Source organism: Anomaloglossus baeobatrachus, chromosome 1, assembly GCF_048569485.1.
Source record: "Anomaloglossus baeobatrachus isolate aAnoBae1 chromosome 1, aAnoBae1.hap1, whole genome shotgun sequence".
In the NCBI taxonomy this organism is placed as follows: Eukaryota; Metazoa; Chordata; class Amphibia; order Anura; family Aromobatidae; genus Anomaloglossus; species Anomaloglossus baeobatrachus.
In genome coordinates, this window is record NC_134353.1 from 264,019,087 (window position 1) to 264,040,815 (window position 21,729).

Sequence of the window (21,729 nt, forward strand, 5' to 3'; positions counted from 1 at the left end):
CTCAGGTAACATAATATACACCTGGTTATATGCCATATGCATTCATTCTCCTATTATCTACAGATATTTTATGATCATTCCACATCTATAATGCTCAGGTAACATAATATACACCTGGTTATATGCCATATGCGCTCATTCTCCTATTATTTACAGATATTTTATGTTCATTCCATGTCTAACTTGCCCAAGAAACCTTTTATACATCTACATAATATACACCTAATAAGTTATTACCCTCATTCTTTTTATTTATTCCTTTTCATCATTCTTTTTAGTATGTCCCTGTTTCTGGTAACATAGTCCCTTGTGGAGGCCATTTGGACCCTTGTGAAACCTCTAGGAGTCTGTGACAATGTACTGGCTGGGCGCTATGTGGCCACTACAAGTCCTCTCTGGGCTCCAGCTGGCCATATGACTCCATATGGCCATAGTGCAGCACTGTGTACCTCAGCAATGCACCTGTACGGTGTGCACACTAGATATCGGAGGACTTTCCAGACAACTGCTATTACTTTTTATGATGGCAGTATAGTCGAAAACAACAGTTGTCTCTACTATCACCTCCTTATTGTGCTGTACAACCTGGTGACGTGCCCTAGCTGAAGTTGACCCAGTCTTTGGGCAATCACGGAAACTGCTAGCCCTAGCAGCGGCCATTTTTTTGTAGACTATCATTCACTACTACTACGGTACTAGTACTACTCTGGCTCCAGCAGAATGGCTCCCTATGTCTCTTACTGCAGCACTGTGCCTCTAGGAGAGGAGGCGTGTGTCACGTGACGGAGAATGCTCAGCATGCCGGCTGGCTGAGGCGGGCACACTGCTGTGTACGCGCCCGGCCGGCTCAGTATGCCATGGGGATCTGCTGGACCCGGTGCTGGAGACTCTGCAGGAGGGAGAATAATCGCATCCAGAGGTCGGGAGGAGGGTGAGTGGCAGGGATGAGCTTGATAGATGAGAGTGGGCGGATAAGTCCGGGAGTGCGGTGACATGGCACTGCAATGGTTACACCACACTTCCCTGTGTATGTACAGTGTCGGCTTCTATCCGCTCCTTGTGTCTGGTACACACCTGAAGGACAGTGGCCACATGACCTGGTGAGCAGTGATAGTGGGGCACGTACGTCTTATTGTCAGTAGTCAGTCATGTGATGTGTCATTATAACCCCATGTGGGCGGAGCTTAGCTCACCTGTCTGGTATTCTCACATGTTGTAAGGGGCCGACCTAGTGTAAGGTGGCCCGTCTGCTGTAAGGGGAGCCCAATATGCTGTAAGGGGCCGACCTAGTGTAAGGTGGCCCGTCTGCTGTAAGGGGAACCCAATATGCTGTAAGGGGCCGACCTAGTGTAAGGTGGCCCGTCTGCCGTAAGGGGAGCCCAATATGCTGTAATGGGCCGACCTAGTGTAAGGTGGCCCGTCTGTCGTAAGGGGAGCCCAATATGCTGTAAGGGGCCGACCTAGTGTAAGGTGGCTCGTCTGCCTCAATGGGAGCCCAATATGCTGTAATGGGCCGACCTAGTGTAAGGTGGCCCGTCTGCCGTAAGGGGAGCCCAATATGCTGTAAGGGGCCGACCTAGTGTAAGGTGGCCCGTCTGCAGTAACGGGAGCCCAGTGTGCTGTAAGGGGCCGACCTAGTGTAAGGTGGCTCGTCTGCCGTAAGGGGAGCGCAATATGCTGTAAGGGGCCGACCTAGTGTAAGGTGGCCCGTCTGCCGTAAGGGGAGCGCAATATGCTGTAAGGGGCCGACCTAGTGTAAGGTGGCCCGTCTGCCGTAAGGGGAGCGCACTATGCTGTAAGGGGCCTACCTAGTGTAAGGTGGCCCGTCTGCCATAAGGGGAGCCCAATATGCTGTAAGGGGCCGACCTAGTGTAAGGTGGCTCGTCTGCCGTAATGGGCCGACCTAGTGTAAGGTGGCCCGTCTGCTGTAAGGGGCCGACCTAGTGTAAGGTGGCCCGTCTGCCATAAGGGGAGCCCAATATGCTGTAAGGGGCCGACCTAGTGTAAGGTGGCCCGTCTGCCATAAGGGGAGCCCAATATGCTGTAAGGGGCCGACCTAGTGTAAGGTGGCCCGTCTGCCATAAGGGGAGCCCAATATGCTGTAAGGGGCCGACCTAGTGTAAGGTGGCCCGTCTGCCGTAACGGGAGCCCAGTGTGCTGTAAGGGGCCGACCTAGTGTAAGGTGGCCCGTCTGCCGTAAGGGGAGCCCAATATGCTGTAAGGGGCCGACCTAGTGTAAGGTGGCCCGTCTGCCGTAAGGGGAGCCCAATATGCTGTAAGGGGCCGACCTAGTGTAATGTGGCCCATCTGCCGTAACGGGAGGCCAGTGTGCTCTAAGGGGCTGACCTAGTGTAAGGTGGCCCGTCTGCTCTAATGGGGGGGCGACGTGTGGCTAATTCATAGACTGTAGAGACCATACTGTACCAGGAAGTACAGGGGCAGTGTCGTTACAGTGTGTCACTATACATATAAGCGCTATTATGTTGGCTTCTGTGGGTAACTACTATAGTCTGGAGCCATTATTGACATGTATTTGTCACAGTAGAGATTATCTCTATCTCTATACACTTAGGGGTGTGGCTAATGGGGTCACTACACATGGCGTCAGCAGAATGTATGGGGGCAATGTATGTGAGGCTGTGAGAAATATCAGGTGATTGCTGGTTTGGACCTTTTTTTTTTTAGTATTTCTGCTATAGTTTGCCTCTTTGTAGCACCTAATGGCTGATAACAGAGATGTAATTTTCCTATTACCACACATGGATGGCGTCCTTCCACAAATATTGGGGTCAGGCAGGGCACAAGCTGCCCCCGGCCATGGGTTCTGCCTGCTTCTCAGCACAGCCTCACATGGGGAACTGTGGGCCTTTAGTTCTTTGCATAACAGACGGCCGGACTGATCAGTGCTGTGACGTCACCAAGGGAGCCTGACTGACCTGTTTACTGACAGTGATTGTGTCAGGTGACCGTGGAACTGACAGGAGGAATCACCCTGCTTGCCGCACTCTTCCTCCTGCCTCACCATGCCGCTCTGGGGTCTTCTATGTAACGTGACCACACTGGCAATTTATCAGGTGTTAGACATTGTTAGGTGAGGGCCACGTTAATTCTTGTCCGGCTCTTATACCTCTATAGCATGGAAAGCTTATGACTAGAGTTGAGCGGACTGCCAATAATCCGGGTCCGGCGGATCAGTGGTGGGTTGACAAAGAAGTCCGGATCTGATCCGGAATCCGGGCCCATATATGTCAATAGGGAGAGGGAGAAAAAAAAATTGCCGAATCCGGATCGTGCACCCGGAATCCCGCGTCCAGGTCGGACTCTGATCTGCCTCTCAAACCGCGCAGATCCGGATTTTGCCGGTCCGGGTCCGCTCAGCACTACTTCTGACCTATAGTTTACAGTGTAACCGTCATTTTAATTTTTATTTGATTGAATAGTGCACATGAAAATAAGCAGCTTATTACTAATATATCTCATCAGACAGTTCTGCCTCTTTCTCTGCCAGAATTGATCAGCCATTATCAAAATTCTCAATTCTGAGGTAGAATCTGTATTCAGTGAATATTTAAACACTTCTGTCTAACAAATATTATACCTACCACTTCTAAAAGTGTCATTTATGTACATGATCTATGAATCTAGTCACTGAAGGAGATATATGCCAAAAATATAAAAAAAATATATTTTTATTGAAGCAATTAAAACTGAATAAAATAGGAATAAACAGGGATGACCTCATAAGAGGACACATACCATACAAAAATACAGAATAAATATAGGTCCGCTCACAATCCTAAATATGCCATAGTAAAGTGCCAGTGCCAAATTATAATATATTTGTCCCTAAAATAGACCAATGGCAGGAATGCTGGTGAGAGCCAATAAGATAGGGCTAATAGATATTGTCACAGAATCTGCAATTCAACAGTCCTACTTACAGTGATGGGTATGAAGATATACGATCTGCTGGTAAGGGTCTTTACACCCCGACGTCGTTTCGCCACCAGCGTCTTCTGGGGGTGAGAGGCGAAACTGCTTCGGGGTGGAAGGACACCTACCTGCAACATGTCCCTCACAGAAAGGCTTAAGTCAGACGTCTATTATTTATGTAAACGAAGGAAAAAAATCTTCTGCATTTGATCAGTTTGCTGGATACACTTTTCATCCAGGTGTTGTTTTTACAATCGGTGTGCCAGCTGTTTCCTTCATGCAAAAAAAATTCCAGTCTTCTTATCCACTGTATAGTAATAAATGACAGCTCTTGGATGGTGCACGTTGTACGATTGCCTTGTGAACTTGCCCAAAGACTATAAGGCTATGTGCGCACGCTGCGCTTTTTGGGCGTTTTTGGGTGCGTTTTTGTTCTAAAAACTGCATGAATCTCCTTCCCCAGCAAAGTCTGAGATTTAATTTTTTGCTGTCCACACATTGCAGTTTTTTTTGGCTGCGTTTTTGTGGCGACCGCGTGTCAATTCTTTTTGCGTTTTGTCCCTGCGTTTTGGGAGGGCAGGTATTTGGCCAGATACTGCTCCCCATATAAAGTCTATGTGAGCAAGGATGGTTGACCTTAGGGAGATCAACATCCACCACTGCGGAGACACCATCACGTGTTTCTCAACGCAGTGATTCAGTGGTGGATGTTGATCTCCCTAAGGTCAACCATCCTTGCTCACATAGTCTTTTAAGTCTTTTACTAGGCAATGTCCCACTAGCCAGATTCCTACTCCACACTGATGAGGGGCAAATACCCCGAAACGGCTGTCAGTGGATGGATACCATGTTTGGCATAGGTGGTCTCCTTGACTGGAGACTGCCCTTCCCGTGGTTGTTCCTTCCTGGTGAAAGACCTGGCTAGTTTCCTGCCAGCGTTGAGAAACATGTGATGGTGTCTCCGCAGGCCTTCTTGCTTTGCATATAAAGTCTATGGGGATCAGAATCGGGCGCAAAGGGGTAGCAGCAAGCGCTTCATACCGATCACCAGTCGGCTGTCACACTGCTGCCACAGCAGCTCCTTCATTTTCCGGAGCCGACCGCTCATTAGGCTCGTAACATATTCAATCCTTCCCTGCTCACCGTTGGCTGTGATTGGTTGCATGCAGACCGCCCCCACACTGAATGACAGCTGTCTGACTACAGCCAATCACAGACGCCGGTGGGCAGGTCTATATCGTACAGTAAATTAAATAAATTAAAAAAAAATGATGTGCGGTCCTTCCCAATTTTGATACCCAGCCTAGGTAAAGTCTCACAGCTGGGGGCTGGTATTCTGAGGCTGGGGAAACCCACGTTATTGGGAGCCCGACAAGCCTAACAATATCAGCCAGCAGCCGCCAAGAATTGCCGCATCCATTAGATGCGACAGTCCCGGGACTCTACCCGGCTCATCCCGATTACCCTGGTGCGGTGGAAATCGGGGTAATAAGGAGTTAATGGCAGCCCCCATCACTAAGCTGTAAGTAAAAGTAAATAAACACAATCACCAAAAAAAATCCTTTATTTGAAATAAAATACAAAAAGCCCCCTGTTTCTTAATTCCTAAAACACCTCTACAGGGCCGACGTAATCCACACGAGATCCCATGACGCATCCAGCTCTGCTACATCTGATAATCACAGAGAGCAGCCATAGAGCACGACCACTCTCTGTGAGGTTCAGGCTGCAAGTGAAGTGAGCCACTGGGATCAGCGGTGACTTCAGCTGTCACCGCACATCACCTGACTGAAGTCACCGCTGATCTCATTCACTTCAGTCGCGGCTGAATTTGCGGTAACAGGTGGAGGACTCCAGCTATTACCGCACATCACCTGACCGGAGTCCTCCACTTGTTACTGCAAATCAGGCCGCGGCTGAAGTGAGCCGCGAGATCAACAGTGACTTCAGACCAGGTGATGCGCGGTAGTGACGTCAGCGCTGATCCCGCGGCTCACTTCAGTAGAGGTCTGACAGATGGAGGACTCCTGTGTTTTTTTTTTAAGCCAAAAACGCTGCATCTTTGTGGTAAAAAAAACCCCTGCAGCGTGCGCACATAGCCTGAGGAATCTGTGATTACATAGCCAATCTCAGAAAAACACCTGAAAAACGGACAATTGAATGAGGCCAAAGACTAATATAGGATCCGTTTTACAGACTTGTCACCCATAGGCTATAATGGCATACATCTAAAGGGAACCTGTCACTTGCATCATGCTGCCTAAATCGCGGGCAGCAGGAATTAGATCCTGGCTGCATTATTGCTGTTGGGTAGATGTTTCGCTGAAGCACTCCGGCGTTTCAGAGAAAATGTACTTTAAAGATCCGGCTAGGGACAATGGTCGAAGACCAGGGTAATGCAATGTTGCCGCATACCACCTCTTCCAGCCCTGCTGGAGGTGATTGACTAGCCTCTCCCTATGCATACACTGGAAAGACCTGTCAATCACGACTATCAGGAGGCGGCACCGGACTAGTCTCATCTCCGGCTGTATCTGTAATGTATATGCTCTCTGAAATTCTGGTGTGTTTAAGAGAAAAATATCCATGTCATGAAAAGCTCACAACTATCTGATAAATGGATTTCTGTGATGGATGCTATACAGTGACATCTGCCACCCATAGAATTCAATGTTTTTGGGCTACATGGTATGGAATAGTGTATTTACAACATTATTCAGTACCTCTTTGCAGTATATTGATAGCAGCCAGACAAAGCCCAAAAAGCCACTCTTGCATTAAGGCCCTATAGACACTTTTGCTGCGTACATTAAGAGCTTCCTAATATGTATACTAAATATAGGGCAAGAAGTAGAGTTGGTGTGAAATGATTTTCTGGACCCGGTACAACGCCAGTGTCCATAATCTGTGGCCACTGGACGGGAGCCCCGAGAACTGCCTCTTGCCACCCGCATCTGCAGTTCTTCTTTTGATTAGCTAGACTGGCATGATCCTGCATCTGCAGCTCTTCTTTTGATTAGCTAGACTGGCATGATCCTGCATCTGCAGCTCTTCTTTTGATTAGCTAGCCTGGCATGATGCACATGTGACATCCTGCCAGGCTGGCTAATCAACACAAGAGATGCGATTGCTGGGAGGTTAGGTGGTGATTCTCGGAGCTCCTGTCCAGCAGCCATAGATTACTGACATGACCGATAGACCTGTTCCTAGGAATCGATTCACACCAACTAAAGCAAGAGCCCAGTGTGATCTAGACCTTGCTTATTCAGGTCCCAGGAAAATCTAATGGACTTAAGCTACTTTCACACATCATTTTTTTTCCATCAGGCACAATCCGGAAAAAACAGATCCATTTTATCCCCATTGATTTGTATTAGCGCCGGATTGTGCCTGATGGCCTTGTGTTGCATCCGGCTTTTGCCGGATCCGTCGTAATTGGCTAACGCGGCGGCCAGATGGAACGTCTCTTGTAACGTTTTTTGTCCCTGACAAAAAACTGCATCGCGCCGGATCCGGCACAATACGGTGTGATTTACAATGGAAGCCTATGGACGCCGGATCCGCCGTAATGCGGAAAAAAACGGATGCGGCTGCCGGATAAGTTTTTTTAAACTGAGCATGCTCTAATTTATTGTAAAAATAACGGATCCAGCAAAAAAACAAACAAAACGGATGCAAAAACTGATGCGCCGGATCTATTTTTTGACGCATCAGGTATACCGGATCCGTCAAAAAAAGGATTCGGCGTATCCGTTTTTGTATATTCTGCGATCCGTTGCATCAGGCACACGCCGGATGATGCCTGTTGCCAAAAAACTGATGTGTGAAGGTAGCCTTAGCCTGTTCTTCACTCCTTTATTCTTGGTACATCTCCATTATTCTAGTAGGAACCTGCTGCATTGACAATTTCCTACTGTCAATAACGGGTATCACTCGTATCCTGTATCAGGCTGCAGTTTGGAGCCAGTTTGATTATTCTAAAAACACTTTTACCCCTAAAGTAGATGGAAATCCTTTTCCACAGCTGAACAGAAGCCAAGGCCGATTACTGGAATAGTGTGGTCAGAGAGAACATTAATTGTACTATTATAATATTGGATTGGAGAGAACGTCTGTTTTCTTGAATATATCATCAATTTGTTTTCTTCTTACAATATTTTCTTCAATTATTTAAGTGGTATCTACCAGGGCAGTCCAAGATCTAATGGCGTCAGAGGAATAAAAGCCAATACATTATGTACAGGATGCGAGGAGTTCAGGGACATCGGTGCTACTAAATCACTTACTGCATGGTAGCTTTACATCGACCTCAACCAGTCAGTATATCTATTTACTTTTATGTTTAGAGTTATTTCTCCATTTTGTATTCAGTTTTTCCTTTTTATTCTGTCATTGAAGTGTTTTGAGAGGTAACAGTACAACACATATGGACAAGGAATATAAAGTACAAGAAGTGAAGCAAAACCAAGAAAATGAGCCAAGACATCTGTTTGTATAAGTGCAGTGTATAGGTGCGCGTTCACAATGTGGCCGCTAAGAGACAAACACATCCTAGAGTAAAAATAATGAATAGATACCCTCAAGTATGTAAACAATTAGTAGTCATACATGTAATAAAGGGTACTTAGCTGACACACAGGGTCAGAAAAGGAGGATATTCTAATGGGCCCAGCAGAAGACAACCCCATTTGCATCAGACTTTGGAGCAAACCACTTTCTACTATGGTCCATTAATTATTTTGATTTACATATAATATTGATATGTTTATTGTGTGCAATAATAACAACATAGAGGACATCCCCATGTTCTATGTAAGATAAAATGAGGAGCCGAGGTAGGGGTGGGGGGTACGGGAGGAACATCAGTTTGACACTGCTCAGTGCTGTAAATGTTTGCTGTGGACTTGCTCACAATTTCCAGAATTCACAAGTACGGTACAATGCAGGTGGATGGGATTTTGGAGTCTGTGTTAAACATCATGTTCTTAACACTATGCGGATTAAAAAAAATGAATGTCATTAGTTCACTCACTGGAATAAAGGAAATTTTGCAGCTAGATACATTTTCTTGCAGATCTTGAAATGCAACGTGAATTTCATTGCAGATTTTAAAGCTTTAATAGTGTCTTCATCCTGGTCCCCTTGTTGTAGTAATGTGCCCATCCTGGTCCTTATCTTGTAGTAATGTGCCCATCCTGGTCCTTATCTTGTAGTAATACCCCATCCTGGTCCTTATCTTGTAGTAATACCCCCATCCTGGTCCTCATCTTGTAGCAATGTTCCCATCCTGATCCTCATCTTGTAGCAATGCTCCCATCCTGGTCCGTGTCTTGGAGTAATGCCCCATCCTGGTCCGTGTCTTGGAGTAATGCCCCATCCTGGTCCGTGTCTTGGAGTAATGCCCCATCCTGGTCCGTGTCTTGGAGTAATGCCCCATCCTGGTCCGTGTCTTGGAGTAATGCCCCATCCTGGTCCGTGTCTTGGAGTAATGCCCCATCCTGGTCCGTGTCTTGGAGTAATGCCCCATCCTGGTCCGTGTCTTGGAGCAATGTACCCCATCCTGGTCCGTGTCTTGGAGCAATGTACCCCATCCTGGTCCGTGTCTTGGAGCAATGTACCCCATCCTGGTCCGTGTCTTGGAGCAATGTACCCCATCCTGGTCCGTGTCTTGGAGCAATGTACCCCATCCTGGTCTGTGTCTTGGAGCAATGTACCCCATCCTGGTCCGTGTCTTGGAGCAATGTACCCCATCCTGGTCCGTGTCTTGGAGCAATGTACCCCCTCCTGGTCCGTGTCTTGGAGCAATGTACCCCCTCCTGGTCCGTGTCTTGGAGCAATGTACCCCCTCCTGGTCCGTGTCTTGGAGCAATGTACCCCCTCCTGCTTCTCGTCTTGGAGCAATGTACCCCATCCTGCTTCTCGTCTTGGAGCAATGTACCCCATCCTGCTTCTCGTCTTGGAGCAATGTACCCCATCCTGCTTCTCGTCTTGGAGCAATGTACCCCATCCTGCTTCTCGTCTTGGAGCAATGTACCCCATCCTGCTTCTCGTCTTGGAGCAATGTACCCCATCCTGCTTCTCGTCTTGGAGCAATGTACCCCATCCTGCTTCTCGTCTTGGAGCAATGTACCCCATCCTGCTTCTCGTCTTGGAGCAATGTACCCCATCCTGCTTCTCGTCTTGGAGCAATGTACCCCATCCTGCTTCTCGTCTTGGAGCAATGTACCCCATCCTGCTTCTCGTCTTGGAGCAATGTACCCCATCCTGCTTCTCGTCTTGGAGCAATGTACCCCATCCTGCTTCTCGTCTTGGAGCAATGTACCCCATCCTGCTTCTCGTCTTGGAGCAATGTACCCCATCCTGCTTCTCGTCTTGGAGCAATGTACCCCATCCTGCTTCTCGTCTTGGAGCAATGTACCCCATCCTGCTTCTCGTCTTGGAGCAATGTACCCCATCCTGCTTCTCGTCTTGGAGCAATGTACCCCATCCTGCTTCTCGTCTTGGAGCAATGTACCCCATCCTGCTTCTCGTCTTGGAGCAATGTACCCCATCCTGCTTCTCGTCTTGGAGCAATGTACCCCATCCTGGTTCTCGTCTTGGAGCAATGTACCCCATCCTGGTTCTCGTCTTGGAGCAATGTACCCCATCCTGGTTCTCGTCTTGGAGCAATGTACCCCATCCTGGTTCTCGTCTTGGAGCAATGTACCCCATCCTGGTTCTCGTCTTGGAGCAATGTCCCCATCCTGGTTCTCATCTTGTAGGAATGTCCCCCATCCTTGACCCATTTATGTATTAATGTCCCTTCCTTGTCCCCATATTGTAGTACAGTAATGTCCCTATCTTGTATTAATGTCCTCATCCAGGTCCTAGCAATGTCTCCTATGGTGTCCTTCTTCACATGCACATTAAAAAAAAATCTTCTCACCTATTCTGCGTTCCCTTGGCGTCCTCTTTTCTGTACATGCGGCCCACAAACACCGTTAGACCCCTTGATGATCGGCCCAGTCCAGGGAGCCACTGACGTCTGCTCTTCATTTCAGTTGAATGTCTATTCTGTACTAGGATGCACATTCAGTTGAAATGAATTGCTGCGCAGAGACTAGCTCTCTGCACAGCAATACCAATGCCAGCAGCTGACGTGTGCCGACGTATGGGAGTAACGTCATACACTGCAGCTGCTGGTCTCTTATTGGCTGATGTTGATGTCTGAGTTCCTTGGACTGAGCCACATGGTCAAGGGGTCTACGGTGCCTTTTGGCCGCATGAAGCAGCCTCAGGGCTGCATGCAACCTAGAGTATGGATATTATAGAATGTCTACACATCTTACTGAATCACTGCTCATTGGAAGAACAGCTCAGGTCAGGTTTTAAAACTAAAACAAGTTCTACAATCTAGAAGCTGACACAAAACAGAATTTGGAAGGACCCCATAATAATTGCTGTGGCCCCTTTGCTACCATTTATGTCAGGCATGTAACAAGTTTGTATTCGGAGAGAAATGGAATTCTTGAGCAAACCAGAACAGACAAATGGAGTTCCTGAACACAAGTGTGAACAATGACTTGGGGATATGTATGGTAGTAAAGGAGAAACATAATGGGAAGACTCATACTTATCCCCTTTGCATGCACTCCAGATTGTGGCTGAGGAATAGTTAGGGAGATTGCAGGCAGAGTACTAAATAAAATAAAGCAAAAAAAAAATCACCACAAAAACAAGCCGATTTTTAACAATGTTTACAGATACAAGCATATGGATATTTAATTATGGAGTTAAAACTGGTGTAAGCATATGCCAAATTTCTAAAGTACCTGGCAGACATTCTCTGAATGCACTTCTCATGGTGACATGATCTAATTTTATCAAGTGTGCCAGTGTACAGTGATTTCTTTGCCAATACCCTTTCTATGTCAGATCTAATATGGTGAATAATAATGTTAGATTTCTTAAAGCGGCATTCTCATGTTATTTTAATGCTTTAGTTAGCTGAACAACATAAAATAAGCATATTTTCAATTGACTTGCTTTTTCTATAGGCTGTCATTCTCATGCTGTGAGAGCTTTTATCTCACCTAGTGTAAAGCTTATTTTCATGGAGCTTGGCCACTAGAGCACGCATGGATCAAGGTGGATTGTGCAGTGGTTACATTCAAAAAGAGAGGTAAACTCCTAACATGCCAGGCAGCCCATTGATTTTTATACAGCAGTTATCTGCTCACCTTCCCTTTCTGTAGGTTCCTGAGATGTTGCCTTTTATAAATCTTGAAAAATGAACAACCCCCATTATCATCAGCTTATTATCAGGCTTTCATCAAGCACATGGCTCAATGATCTTTGTCCCTGTGCACACGGTGCAGCTTTTGATGCAGTTTTGGTGCAGTTTATCGTGCAATTTGTTGCCCAAGTCTGCATGTCTATCCTTATCCCAGCAAAGTCTGAAAAATCTGAAATTCTGTGCGTTTTTTTTTTTTTTTAGCCCTTCCAACTATTGAATTTCCAAAAAACGCATGTGTTTTTGGCTAGAAGGTGCGTTTTTTGGTGCAGAAAATTTCTGCAGCATGCGCACATACCTCCTGTACTGTCATACACGCTTTGACTTTTTGGTGCAAAGGGAGGTACATAGAGCTGTCATTACTGAGTAACAAACAACTCTGTTGCTACCACCTCAGCTTGCCAATGGCTAGCACCACAAAGTGTATTCTTTTCATTGAATGTTATTTGGTTAGCATGGTTAATTTTAGTTTTGATGCCCTGAGGACCATGATGTTGCACCATCAATGTGAGGTGATCAGATTAGTTAACTGGGTCTTTTTGATTACCGTTCATATGAACATGTGACAGTGGATGGTGCAACAGTGACCTTAGTGGTGTCTACTCCAACCAGTGATGGTGTCAAACAAATGTCATCCCTGGAGGCCAAGATCTAGAGAGACTGGCTAGGGTCATGGAAAGTAGCTGCACAGAAGTGTTGGGGATTGGTAAGGTTAGCATTAATCAGATTGCCACAGTATATACAGACAATTCCTTTAAAGGGAACATTGTACACGCAGTCTGATCTGTGGGCAGCATGGAATAGAGATGGAGACGCTGAGCAGAATGATATATGGGTCTGTTGGGAAAGATTCAGTATAACTGTAATTTATTATTTATAGTCCCTGATTTAGTCCAGTGGGCGGTCCTACTAGAGATTGACAGTTATATCTGCATGTACAGTCATACAGGGAAGACTGTCAATCACTGAGTACAGCTACCCACTGGACTCATGTATAGAAACACTGGATTTCAATAGATAAAATACAGGTTTTAGTGAAACTTGCCCCACGAAAATATATATCGAGCTCAGCAGGTTCTCCTGCAGTATAACACCCTACCTGCGGATCAGATACCATTTTTAATATGAAAAGTTCCTTTAAAGTAAAATGAAAAACAGATATTTTATTAGATTTTTACTGAGTTTGTGGGAAATGCTTTTATTTATTATCCCAGCTGCTGTTCCCTGCCCCAGGCTTTCTCTGTGTCCTGAGCGGAGGAGGCCACAGTCTGCGTGTTCTGTGGTGTCCGTCACTGGATTTTATTGAGTCAGGAGCGTGTGCATCAGTGTCATTGGCTTCTTCGCAGCCTGAAAATCATAAAATATTCATGGAATTACTTTATTAATTAATGTGCTTCCTTTTTCCACATTGTAATGATTTATTAATTTTGGTTTACAACAGGGTTGTAACAAAAGGGAAGATTTCTGAAAGTCTACAGCAGTATTATGCTGTAAAATGTGTTGCTGTATGTTGTAAAATGTGGGGCGATTGCACGCCAGTGGACAGGATTCTTCACTCTTCCATCGGTGATGTGCTCACCAGTGAGTATCATTACATAGGCATCCTGGCACAGGCACGACTGTCTGCTGGTGTCTGATAGAAGCCCCACACATCTGCCTTATCGTTAGCCATGACAAGGCATAGGCCGCAGATCACAAGGGTGAACACTTCTCATTCATTAGCGGTTTTGCAACAGAACCCATTTTGAGCATAAATCTTTAAAGATCATTATTATTTTTTTTCTCAGAATGCTTGACGTTTATTTTTGTACTGTTGTATTACTTTCATTTTTGCAGCAATTCCTCCTCCATTCCTATGATACGAGGGGCTGCTGATAACTCTTTGGCTTTACCCAGAAAGAAAAGAGAGAGGATGATGAAACTTTTCATTTATTCCACATACTCTCCACTGATGTCAATACACTTCTTACATCAGTATTCCAAGTTCTGTAAGCCTAGCAAAATGAAGGATTTCAGTTGTGCCTCAAACCAAGCAGCCATAGCATCAGAAATGGTGTGAAATTTGTTACCGTTGAGGTGTTTCTTCATGTTTGGAAACAGATGATAGTCGTAGGGAGCTATATCTGGTGAATAAGGGGGGTGGTCAACCAGCTGGAAGCCCAGCTCTGTCAGTTTTGCCGTGGTTGCTTGTGCAGTGTGAGCGGAGGCGTTGTCTTGCTGGAACAAGATCCCTTTGGGTAGCCTGCCGCACCTTTTGGCCTTCAGAACTGCCTTCAATTGGTCCAAAAGTTCAATGTAATACTTTGCATTGATGGTGGAACCCTTTTGAAGGTAGTCAACTATCAGCACGCCCTCCTTATCCCAAAACACAGACGCCATCACCTTAGTGGCTCATTTTTGCACCTTGAACTTCTTTGAACAAGGAGAACCACTGTGCTGCCCATCTTTTGACTGCTCCTTGTTTTCAGGGTCATACAAATAAATCCAGGTCTCAGCCATAGTGACCAGTCGATCCAGGAAGTTCTTATCAGTCCGGAAATGTTGACAAATGGATCAGGAAGTTTTCACTCGCATGCTTCTCTGACCTGTTGTCAAACATTTGGTGACCCACTTTGCAGATAGCGTCCTCATGTCCAAATGTCCAAACACGTTTACAGGAAATCCCCATGATGTCTGCTATTGCTTTAGCTGAAATTTGTTGATTCTCCAGTATGAGGTTGGGCACAGCATCGACGATCTCCGGAACAACAACCACTCTCGGTCGTCCAGGACGTTCCTCATCATTGAAATATGAAGGGCATTGATCCCGACCCCAATGTCTGTGACATATCACCATGAATATCCTTTGCGAGCTTTTCTTGCAGAAACAAGAATTTTCTCGCTCCTCTGCTCGCAGTTGCTGTGAATATCGCATTAGACTCCGCCATGTTGTTTTCCCGCGTGCGTAGAACACTGTTGCCATAAGCAACAAACACAACATTTTGAAAACATATATTAGACATACAAGGCTTTCATGTGATGTAACATTCGTTACCATAGAAACAAAAAAGGATCACAAAAACTTAACAGCAGCCCCTCCCCTCGTACTTGCCTCCGTCATCCCCTTTTATTGCTGCATTTGTGTCATTGACCTTTGTAAACATTTTGTATGCTAAACTTTTCACAGATCCAGACAGCCATACTAAATTATTTTAGAAATACAATGTCATGTACTATTCGTGTCAATATTCCAATGTGGGATTGCAATGACCTGCGAGGAAAGAAAAAAAAAAATTATCCTAAGTATCTTATCGGGAACCTGTAAAGAGCCTACAGTGATTTGGCGCCATAATCCAACAATACAATCGTGCCCTTGATGTACTATATATGCAATTCTTTGTGTCCCCAAAAATAACGTAAACCACACACGTACTCAAATTCTCTGGTACTAGACCATCGGGATATTACTTTCTAGTCTGGCTCTGCAGTATCAGATTGCGCCACCAGGATGTGGTTGACAATTTGAAACCTGCTGTCACCTATGAAGGTAACGTTGGCATTTTCAAGCATCCATGCCATTTCATTTTTTTTTTGGACGTATGCAGAAAAGCTGGGCGATCTCGTCCCACCTTCATGTACATACCCCAAGGAGGAGTGATGTGGCGTGAATGCTTGAAATTCCCAATAACATTCTCATGGCGATTGAATAGAGAGAGCGGCAGTAGGTGAGTATATTACTACACTCACACTACATTACATGCAAATATACACACATTTAATTAAAAAAGAAAATATTAGATGTGAGTGCTACTTTAATTTTTTTAAGTGTTTTATTTGAGATGAATGTTCGCCATGAAAAAAAAATCTCCCAGGATCTGACGCCTTCCCCAAAGACCAAATGTTGAATTTGTAATAGTTAAAGGGAACCAATCACCAGGATTTTCGTATACAACCTAAAGCCAGTGCTATACTGGCATTATCAGGCTGATTTCTATACATACCTGTAGTGGTTAGCTCAGATGTTTAGGCTTTCAAATCCAAGCAAGTAAAGTTTTAAAAAAAATGGGCAGCTTGTTGAGTGACAGTTGCACTGGAGCAGATAATGTATTCATACGAATCCCTTCCCTCTGTTTGAATTAGCATACGTATTATACAAACGATTCAATTTGTCTCTTGCAGGACCTGTGCTAAGGTCATACCCATGTGACCTGGTATCGCCCCGCACAATCTGGTCACATGGGTAAGACCTCACACAGGTCCTGCAAGAGACCAAGTTTGTATAATAATTATGCTAATTCTAACAGAGGGAAGAGATAACTATGAATATATTATCTGCTCCATTGCAATTGTCACTCAATAAGCAGCTTATTTTATAAACTTTACTTTTTTGGATTTCAAAACCTTAACATCTGAACTGATTACTACAGGTGTGTGTATAGAATCAGCCTGATAGTGCCAGTACAGCACTGGCTTTAGGTTATATACACGAAAATCCTGGTGATTGGTGCGCTTTAAGGGATTCTTAATAGTCAAAAGGATAACCTATTTTGGGGTACAGAACCCATCTTCAGATCCAAATAGAAATACACATTATACAAAGAAACTACATACGGTATATACCACCATGTTTGACAAAAAAAGTCCAAATCTACAAAAGTCACACACAATAAAAGTAAAAGGTATTAAATAAATGTTATCATAAATTACGTTTAGCATATTATAACCACCCGTAGAATAGTCCACAGCATAAAGAAAAATACATTTTTATGTTTAAACTAGCTGTAGTACCCGGGCGTTGCCCGGGATAGTAACTGTCTCTCTGTCTTTCTCCCAGTCTCTGTCTGTGTGTCGCTGTCTGTCTGTCTGTCTGTCTGTCTCTTTCCTTGTCTCTGTCTGTATGTCTGTCTGTCTGTCTGTTTCTATCTTTCTGTCTGTATTTGTATCAGTCCTCCTCTCTATCTGTCTGTCTCTCTCTCTCTCTGCGTCTCTTTGCCCCGGCTGTCTCTTTGCCCCGGCTGTCTCTTTGCCCCGGCTGTCTCTTTGCCCCGGCTGTCTCTTTGCCCCGGCTGTCTCTTTGCCCCGGCTGTCTCTTTGCCCCGGCTGTCTCTTTGCCCCGGCTGTCTCTTTGCCCCGGCTGTCTCTTTGCCCCGGCTGTCTCTTTGCCCCGGCTGTCTCTTTGCCCCGGCTGTCTCTTTGCCCCGGCTGTCTCTTTGCCCCGGCTGTCTCTTTGCCCCGGCTGTCTCTTTGCCCCGGCTGTCTCTTTGCCCCGGCTGTCTCTTTGCCCCGGCTGTCTCTTTGCCCCGGCTGTCTCTTTGCCCCGGCTGTCTCTTTGCCCCGGCTGTCTCTTTGCCCCGGCTGTCTCTTTGCCCCGGCTGTCTCTTTGCCCCGGCTGTCTCTTTGCCCCGGCTGTCTCTTTGCCCCGGCTGTCTCTTTGCCCCGGCTGTCTCTTTGCCCCGGCTGTCTCTTTGCCCCGGCTGTCTCTTTGCCCCGGCTGTCTCTTTGCCCCGGCTGTCTCTTTGCCCCGGCTGTCTCTTTGCCCCGGCTGTCTCTTTGCCCCGGCTGTCTCTTTGCCCCGGCTGTCTCTTTGCCCCGGCTGTCTCTTTGCCCCGGCTGTCTCTTTGCCCCGGCTGTCTCTTTGCCCCGGCTGTCTCTTTGCCCCGGCTGTCTCTTTGCCCCGGCTGTCTCTTTGCCCCGGCTGTCTTTATCCGTCTCCCCACCGACATCTTATTACCTCACACATAAGCTTCTTCTACTAACAGTTTATTTTCCTTTCGTCACGACAGCACCCACGAGAGAGGGATCCGCCCCCTTCAGGACAGGAAACCTACAGATAAAAAAGGGGCAGTCCCCCTCCCTCATCAGTTGGTTTCCTGTCCTGCATGGAGAGGAACCTACAGTACCTGGGTCTGGTTGAGTCCGTGCGGTCTCCAAGGGAACGGCGGAGCTCTGGATCCGGAAGCACGGTCGGTGGAGCTCCCCTCGTGGACTCCGTCCTCCGGTGCACCTCGTCCTCTTTCTCCTGGTCCGGCTTTGCCTCCGGGAGATATGACGCCTGCAGCAGGGTGTGCTTCTACCAGACGTGTGCGCGGCGGGGGGTGCCCTGCCGCGTCGAAGGTGCACGCTTCCCTGCTGCAGTGACCCGGAAGTCTACAGGAGCACTTCCGGGGGAGCGGCCGGGAAGGTTCCTAGTGAAGCCCGTGGTCCCCTCCATCCTGGCCGGACGCTGCGATGCTGGTGAGTCTATTGCGGTCGGGCCGGAGCCTCTCCCTGACGCGTGCCTGCGTCTTCACCGCCACACGGCGAAAACTCTGTGCTCGGAGGCCGGCGCCTCTCCCTGTGGCGCGGGCTGCGCCTTCCGGCTGCACGGTGGGTGCGTTGTGTCCGGGGCCGCGTCCACGCGCTGTCTCCTCGGCGGTGTCCCGGCAGTGCACGGGGGATCGTCCCGGAGTCCCTGCCTACGCTAGTCCGGGGTCGGTGCGTGGCTTCGGGCCGGGCTGTATGGCTTTCTGATCAGGCTTGGAGCTGGATTCTGCCGCATGGCCTGGGGCCCCTGTAGCCTCTGTGTTTGCCTGGCCCCCTGTGCCTCTGTGGACTTCTGGCCCCTGTGGATTTCGGGGCCCTATGGCCTCTGTGGACTCCAGGCCCCTGTGGCCTCTGTGGACTCCTGGCCCCTGTGGCCTCTGTGGACTCCTGGCCCCTGTGGCCTCTGTGGACTCCGGGCCCCTGTGGCCTCTGCGGACTCCTGGTTCCTGTGGCCTCTGCGGACTCCTGGCTCCTGTGGCCTCTGTGGCCTCCTGGCTCCTGTGGCCTCTGTGGCCTCCTGGCTCCTGTGGCCTCTGTGGCCTCCTGGCTCCTGTGGCCTCTGTGGCCTCCTGGCTCCTGTGGCCTCTGTGGCCTCCTGGCTCCTGTGGCCTCTGTGGACTCCTGGCTCCTGTGGCCTCTGTGGACTCCTGTGGCCTCTGTGGACTCCTGGCTCCTGTGGCCTCGGGACCTCCTGGTGTCTGTGGCCTCTGTGTCCTCTGTCCTCAGGTCTCGCGCCCTCCTGGCCTTTGGCCTTCCCGGTCTCTGAGCCTCCTAGCCTTTGCGCTTCCTGGGGGTTGGATCTCTGGACCTCCTGGTCCCTGTCATCCGGGCCTCCGGACCTCCTGACCTCGGGCCTCTGTGTCTCTGGGCCTCGTGCTTCGGGCCTCGTGCTTCATGGCTTGTGCCTCGGTTCCTCTGTGCTGCCTGCCCTTGGTCCTCTGTGCCTCTTGGCCTAGGTCCTCTGTGTTGCCTGCCCTTGGGCCGCTGGGCCTCCTGGCCTGGGGCCGCTGTGTCTCCTGGCCTGGGGCCGCTGTCCCTCCTGGCCTTTGGCCGCTGTACCTTCGGGCCTCAGGCCTCTGTCCCTTCTGGCCTCGGGCCTCTGTGCCTTCTGGCCTCGGGCCTCTGTGCCCTTCTGGCCTCAGGCCTCTGTGCCTTGCTGACCTCTGGCCTTTGTGCCTCCTGGCCTCGGTGCCTCCTGCCTTCGGGCCTCTATGTGTACTGTCTCTGTGCCTTGGGCTTCCTGGCCGCGCGCCTTGGTTGCCTCCTGGCCTCGTGCCTCCTGCCTCGGTGCCTCTGGCCTCTTGGCTTCCTGGTCTCTGTGGCTTCCGGGCCTCTGAGTGGCTTCCTGCCCTCTGTGGGGCTTCCTGGCCTCTGTGCGGCTTCCTGGCCTCTGTGCGGCTTCCTGGCCTCTGTGCGGCTTCCGGCCCTCTGTGCGGCTTCCGGCCCTCTGTGCGGCTTCCGGCCCTCTGTGCGGCTTCCGGCCCTCTGTGCGGCTTCCGGCCCTCTGTGCGGCTTCCGGCCCTCTGTGCGGCTTCCGGCCCTCTGTGCGGCTTCCGGCCCTCTGTGCGGCTTCCGGCCCTCTGTGCGGCTTCCGGCCCTCTGTGCGGCTTCCGGCCCTCTGTGCGGCTTCCGGCCCTCTGTGCGGCTTCCGGCCCTCTGTGCGGCTTCCGGCCCTCTGTGCGGCTTCCGGCCCTCTGTGCGGCTTCCGGCCCTCTGTGCGCCTCTTTGCCTCTTGGCCTGTGTGCCTCTTTGCCTCTTGGCCTGTGTGCCTCTTTGCCTCTTGGCCTGTGTGCCTCTTTGCCTCTTGGCCTGTGTGCCTCTTTGCCTCTTGGCCTGTGTGCCTCTTTGCCTCTTGGCCTGTGTGCCTCTTTGCCTCTTGGCCTGTGTGCCTCTTTGCCTCTTGGCCTGTGTGCCTCTTTGCCTCTTGGCCTGTGTGCCTCTTTGCCTCTTGGCCTGTGTGCCTCTTTGCCTCTTGGCCTGTGTGCCTCTTTGCCTCTTGGCCTGTGTGCCTCTTTGCCTCTTGGCCTGTGTGCCTCTTTGCCTCTTGGCCTGTGTGCCTCTTTGCCTCTTGGCCTGTGTGCCTCTTTGCCTCTTGGCCTGTGTGCCTCTTTGCCTCTTGGCCTGTGTGCCTCTTTGCCTCTTGGCCTGTGTGCCTCTTTGCCTCTTGGCCTGTGTGCCTCTTTGCCTCTTGGCCTGTGTGCCTCTTTGCCTCTTGGCCTGTGTGCCTCTTTGCCTCTTGGCCTGTGTGCCTCTTTGCCTCTTGGCCTGTGTGCCTCTTTGCCTCTTGGCCTGTGTGCCTCTTTGCCTCTTGGCCTGTGTGCCTCTTTGCCTCTTGGCCTGTGTGCCTCTTTGCCTCTTGGCCTGTGTGCCTCTTTGCCTCTTGGCCTGTGTGCCTCTTTGCCTCTTGGCCTGTGTGCCTCTTTGCCTCTTGGCCTGTGTGCCTCTTTGCCTCTTGGCCTGTGTGCCTCTTTGCCTCTTGGCCTGTGTGCCTCTTTGCCTCTTGGCCTGTGTGCCTCTTTGCCTCTTGGCCTGTGTGCCTCTTTGCCTCTTGGCCTGTGTGCCTCTTGGCCTCTTGGCCTGTGTGCCTCTTGGCCTCTGTGCCTCTTTGCCTCTTGGCCTCTGTGCCTCTTTGCCTCTTGGCCTCTGTGCCTCTTTGCCTCTTGGCCTCTGTGCCTCTTTGCCTCTTGGCCTGTGTGCCTCTTTGCCTCTTGGCCTGTGTGCCTCTTTGCCTCTTGGCCTGTGTGCCTCTTTGCCTCTTGGCCTGTGTGCCTCTTTGCCTCTTGGCCTGTGTGCCTCTTTGCCTCTTGGCCTGTGTGCCTCTTTGCCTCTTGGCCTGTGTGCCTCTTTGCCTCTTGGCCTGTGTGCCTCTTTGCCTCTTGGCCTGTGTGCCTCTTGGCCTCTTGGCCTGTGTGCCTCTTGGCCTCTGTGCCTCTTGGCCTCTGTGCCTCTTGGCCTCTGTGCCTCTTGGCCTCTGTGCCTCTTGGCCTCTGTGCCTCTTGGTCTCTGTGCCTCTTGGCCTCTGTGCCTCTTGGCATAGTGTAATACACTATGTAATATACAGTAGATTACATATATATCTTGTGTGTGTATATACACTGTATGTATGTATGTATATATATATGTGTATATATATATATATATATATATATATATATATATATATATATATATATATATATATATATATATTACATATTTACAATGTATTAGTTTTTTGTGTTCTAAAGTTGTATTCCAATAAA

At 48.7% G+C, this 21,729-nt stretch overlaps 1 protein-coding gene across 2 annotated transcripts in view; it reads left to right on the top strand.

Annotated features, from left to right (window-relative positions):
• Positions 1–779: 779 nt before the first annotated feature.
• Positions 780–21,729, top strand: part of AP1AR (adaptor related protein complex 1 associated regulatory protein) — a 75,475-nt gene continuing 54,525 nt past the window's right edge. For both annotated transcript variants that reach the window (XM_075349385.1, XM_075349393.1), the window contains exon 1: positions 780–931. In XM_075349385.1, the coding sequence (XP_075205500.1) occupies positions 858–931 (74 nt within the window). In that variant the 5' untranslated portion in view covers positions 780–857. The remainder of the gene's footprint in view (positions 932–21,729) is intronic.